We start from the raw sequence: 4,897 nt of genomic DNA on the forward strand, positions 1-4,897 counted from the left end.
GTGTTTGGTTGCTCCTTTTCGTGTTCCTTTTTTGTCTTTTTATTTCAAAAATAAGAGTTTTAGGTGTTTGGTTATTGACGTCCTGTTTACATTTTACATCTAAAAAGCAGCATTAAATGTTTAATTAGTGTTATCCTATTTGCCTTTTACACCCGAAAAGCAACCTTTTATAAAAGCAGAAAATCTCTGCTTTTTGGAAAAGCAGCTTTTTCCAACAGCAAACAGCAAATCGTAACAACAACAGCAAACCATAATAGTAAACAGTAAACCGCAACATCAAACAGTAGGTAAAACAAATAGATGCATCTTTACAAAAATAGAGAGAATAATGAGCCAAAAATTGAGAATCATTATATTTTGGAACAGAATAAATATTTCGGGTAAGTTATAAATTCTGCATACAAAGTCAAATTTACCCCTACAAAACAAATCCCCTTCCTCTTTTAACCTCCAAATCCATAGAGAGTCCTGCCTTGCCTCTTCAACGCATAAACAACATCCATGGCAGTCACCGTCTTCCTCCTCGCATGCTCAGTATAGGTCACAGCATCACGAATCACATTCTCCAAAAAGATCTTGAGGACACCACGAGTTTCCTCATAGATTAGCCCGCTGATTCTCTTCACTCCGCCTCTACGAGCAAGACGCCTAATTGCAGGCTTTGTAATTCCCTGGATGTTATCCCGGAGAACTTTCCGGTGACGCTTTGCTCCTCCCTTGCCTAGCCCCTTTCCTCCTTTTCCTCGGCCTGACATCTTCTTATCGGTTGTATTGGAATAATCTGAGAAGATTTTTGAATGAAATTATGAGTGAGTGTGAGAATGAGAATTGGGGTTTGGGGTTTGGGGTATTAATAGACGGTTTGATGAGGGTGTCGATCTTTGTGATACGGAGATTGCGCTTTTCTGGATCGTTGATTTATTGTGAATTGACGGTTTAGATTGAAGAGGGTTTAGTCTGCTGGATCGGTGACGTGGATAGAATTTGAATTTTGGAAACAGAAACATGCGCGGGTTAATTTTGACTCCGCCGGAAGACTTTCCAAATGATACAATCGTGGAATTTACAAGGTTGTATAGTGTTTTAAATTCAATTTAAATTTTTTGCTCAAAAAAAAAAAAAAAACAATTTAAATTTATATAGGCAAAAAGCATATTTAAGCCCTTGAACTTTACCTGTTTTAAGGATCAAGCCTCTGATCAATTATTTTTCCACATTGAACTCCTGATCATTGAGTTTGTTATGGATTTGGCCCTTATTTAACTTTTCTGTCGAGTTTGGACTGCATACATCGTTAGAGCGATTCGGCTTGTTGACATGGACAAATAAAAAAAAAATTTCTTTGACTATGAGAGATAAAAAAATTAAAAATTAAAACGAAATTATAAAAATTAATTTTCAGTATATTCTTCCAAACTCGATTTTCTTCTCTCCCATTTTGTGATTTTCAACATTAGAATTGCCAAATCGATTTTCTCATCTCCTAAACTCGACAAAAAAGTTAAATAAGGGCCTAAACCATAACAAAATCAATGTTCAGGGACTCAATGTGGAAAAATAATTGATCAGAGGCTTGATCCTTAAAACAGATAAAGTTCAGGGACTTAAATATGCTTTTTGCCATTTATATAAAATATAGATCTGTCCATGGGTTCCACTACCCATCCAGTCCAGGTCCATGTTTTTTGGACTGAGTTTGGATAATAAAAATTATTTATCGGTTCAGGTCCGTTAAAATTTGTCCATGTTTGATAGATTTGGAATTAATAAAAATAATACAAGTTTGTCTAGCATGATTCGCCTATTAAATATTAATATTAATATATATATATATATATATTAAATATTTATTTTTAAGTATATATACTTCTGCCACTCACTGCTTTTTGATGATATCAGTAATATTGGTTACTTTAGATTTCGCTGATTTATTTGTTTTTTGTTTTTTGTTTTTTTTATTTTATTTTGTTACTTTATTTTTCCGCTTCCCGATTGTGTTATATTATTTTTTTAATAATATCGGGTTTTCAGTGCGTGCTCTTGGGATGCCAACCTAGTTGGGATTCCAGGATGATTACTACTGTATCGTCACAGCTTCTATAAAAAAAAAAGTATACATATTTAGATGGACTTATATAGGTTGGGCTTAGGATTTGATTTTTGAGGAAATTACATGTAAAATCAGATTTGAAATTTTTATTCTACTTGTGTCATTTAGACCGTTTTTTTAAAAAAAAAAAAACAAGAAAAAAAATTAAAGCAGTTTCACATATTTTATTTGATGCTAAAAACACTTTTACTTTTGAAGTATTCGATATTTTAAGAAATTCTTTACAAATATTAGATAGTTGTAAATAGTTAGTATAATCATGACTAATATGTAACTTACTTTTGATTTTTAAGCCCGAGCCCAGTCTGGCCTGAGCCCGCCTCAATTAATAGTGGGTTGGGCTGGACTTGGACTGAACATTTTTACCTAAAAACTCGATAAGTCCGGCCCATGGACAAGTCAAATAAAATATAATCAATTAATCATTTGGTTGTAAAAAAAACAAGATATTTCAGAATATGTATTATACGTGTTTTAGAATATTATTACATAATTCACATAATAAATTAAAAAGTTAGTCTTTACTTGCTCAATTGTAAAATTTGATTTTTCTAATATTAGAACGACATATCCTGATTTTAGCTGTTTTGCTTTTTTTTAGACGCGTGCAACGTATTTTTCGCATTTAACTTTTTTTTTTGTAATCGATAAATTAATTGATTACAATTTATGTAAGTTTATGGGGCTAATTTCATATTTTATACAAATTAAAAGACTATTATAATACTTTGAAAGTTCAGGATGGATTTTGGGAAAGTTAATGGAACAAGTGATGTATTAACCCAATTTATAAAAAGGAATTTACATCATGCATCACATATCATTAGACCAGTCCATGGGCCGGTTGGCCCTATCGGGGTTTTAGGTAAAAATGTTCAGTCCAAGTCCAGTCCAGTCCACTATTAATTTAGACGAGTTCGGGCCGCGTTGAGATTTAAAAATCAAATCCCAAACCCAACCCATATAAATCCACCTAAATATATATATATAATTGTTAATTATAAAAAATAAATATTATACTTAAAAATAAATTTTTAATATATAAATTTATTAACTGATACTAACAGGCGGGTTGGACCGTCCCGTATTATTTATATTAATCCCAAGTTTCCCAAAAAATAGGCAGGCTTAGCAGATATGAACCGGACTAGACCTAAATGTTGGTCCCTTGTAAGGTTGCAAGTATAGTTCCAAGGGGGGGTTAGGAACTATTTAAACTTTTTTGCAATTAGGGCAGACTTCTTTTTCTAAGGAAAAAGGTTTTAACAGCGGCGCTGAGTAAACAGCAAGATATTGGCTTAGTCAACTGGTGACTAGGTCAGTTTCTTAGCTTGAGTCAGGAGATATCACTTAGAGTCTATTCCTGAGCTCAGATGTTCAACGCGCACAACTCTACTTGACCTCTTTACTTGGTCAGTTTTTGGTTATTTTAAGCAAGCAATATATATAAGGAGTTAAAGGTAAGAAATACTTCACTCAGCAGATTTATCCAGGTTCGGCTTCTTCTAAGCCTACGTCCTGTCCCCGGAACACGTTCCGAGATTTCGAATCCTCTACTGAGCTCTTTAAAGGTAGAGCCTCAAACCTTTTACAATCTTAGCAACTGAGTATAACAAGAGTACCTTCCTCTATACCTCTACTCAATCCTAATCTCTCGCTGAGTACTATAACCGAGTACTCAGCCTCTCCTTTCTATCTCTAGAAATGATAAGTGTTTTGTCCTATACAATGATTTGCTAAGACACTTTAGACGATTGAAATAATCACTCTAGACTTTTACACAAATGTATGAATTGTAGTGTAAGATTTGCTTTGCTTCTTGCTTGCAGAACTTGTGTAGAAATTTGGTCAGCGTAATGACTTGATTAAGTTCTGTGTTGAGTGAAGCTTCTGATGGCCCTATTTATAGAGACGTCTGGGCATCGGTCATTTCGAATTTCAAAATAACCGTTGGAGGGAAACGGCTTCCTGTCGTTGTCATCCTGACTTGCTCAGAGCTCTCGGCCAATCAGATTTGTGTATCTTCTGTCCTCGGTCAGCTCAGCAGACTGTCTCTCCTTTTATGGTAAAGTCAACTGGACAGCATGCTGTGTCGTCTGATCTTTACCCAAAGAGGAAATACTTTGTCTGGAAGTTTTCCTTAGCCAGCTGTTGTCTTGCATGTTTGTCGAGTCTACTCAGCAGCTTCATCTTGAAGTTGTTCCCGAAGGTCTTCTAGATCTTTCTCTTGCTGAGTTGCGTTTTGTCCAAAACGACAGCGTTTTGACAAACGCGGGCCGAGTTGTACTGAGTTGTTTGACTTGGGCTTTAACACTTGTATTGGGCTTAGGCCTTTTAATTCTTGTGTCTTATAAACAGTTTTAACTCAACATTGAACAAACACATTAGTGGAATAAATCAAAGCATTTAAACTTAGTGTGTTTAGAATATTTTACTTAAACAATTTTGTCAAATCAAAATTATGTGGAAAGGTGTTTCAACACTAAAATCAAATTTTATTATCCAAGTCTTATCCAAGTTTAAAATATTCTTTATTTTTTTCTATTAATTATTCTCATTTGTGTTTAGGGGTGTAAAGAGAGGGTCCAGGATAGGGCTATAAACGAGCCGAGCCAAGCCGAGTTTTGGCCTGTTCAAGCTCGGCTCGCTATAAAATTAATGAGCTCGAGCCTGAACCGAGCTTGCTATAAAATTAACGAGCCGAGCCCGAGCCGAGCTTTGACTTGCTCAACAAGCTTGAGCCGAGTTTCGAGCCCAAAATTCTCTTTTGGACTTTGTTCATTAAGA

General features: G+C 34.8%; 1 protein-coding gene across 1 annotated transcript; it reads right to left on the reverse strand.

The window, feature by feature from the left end:
* Positions 1-264: 264 nt before the first annotated feature.
* Positions 265-815, reverse strand: LOC136217123 (histone H4). Its single transcript, XM_066003710.1, has one exon. The coding sequence runs from the start codon at positions 753-755 to the stop codon at positions 444-446; it is 312 nt and encodes a 103-aa protein (XP_065859782.1). The 5' UTR covers positions 756-815; the 3' UTR covers positions 265-443.
* Positions 816-4,897: the final 4,082 nt, after the last annotated feature.

This window comes from Euphorbia lathyris, chromosome 2, assembly GCF_963576675.1.
Source record: "Euphorbia lathyris chromosome 2, ddEupLath1.1, whole genome shotgun sequence".
NCBI classification, from domain to species: Eukaryota; Viridiplantae; Streptophyta; class Magnoliopsida; order Malpighiales; family Euphorbiaceae; genus Euphorbia; species Euphorbia lathyris.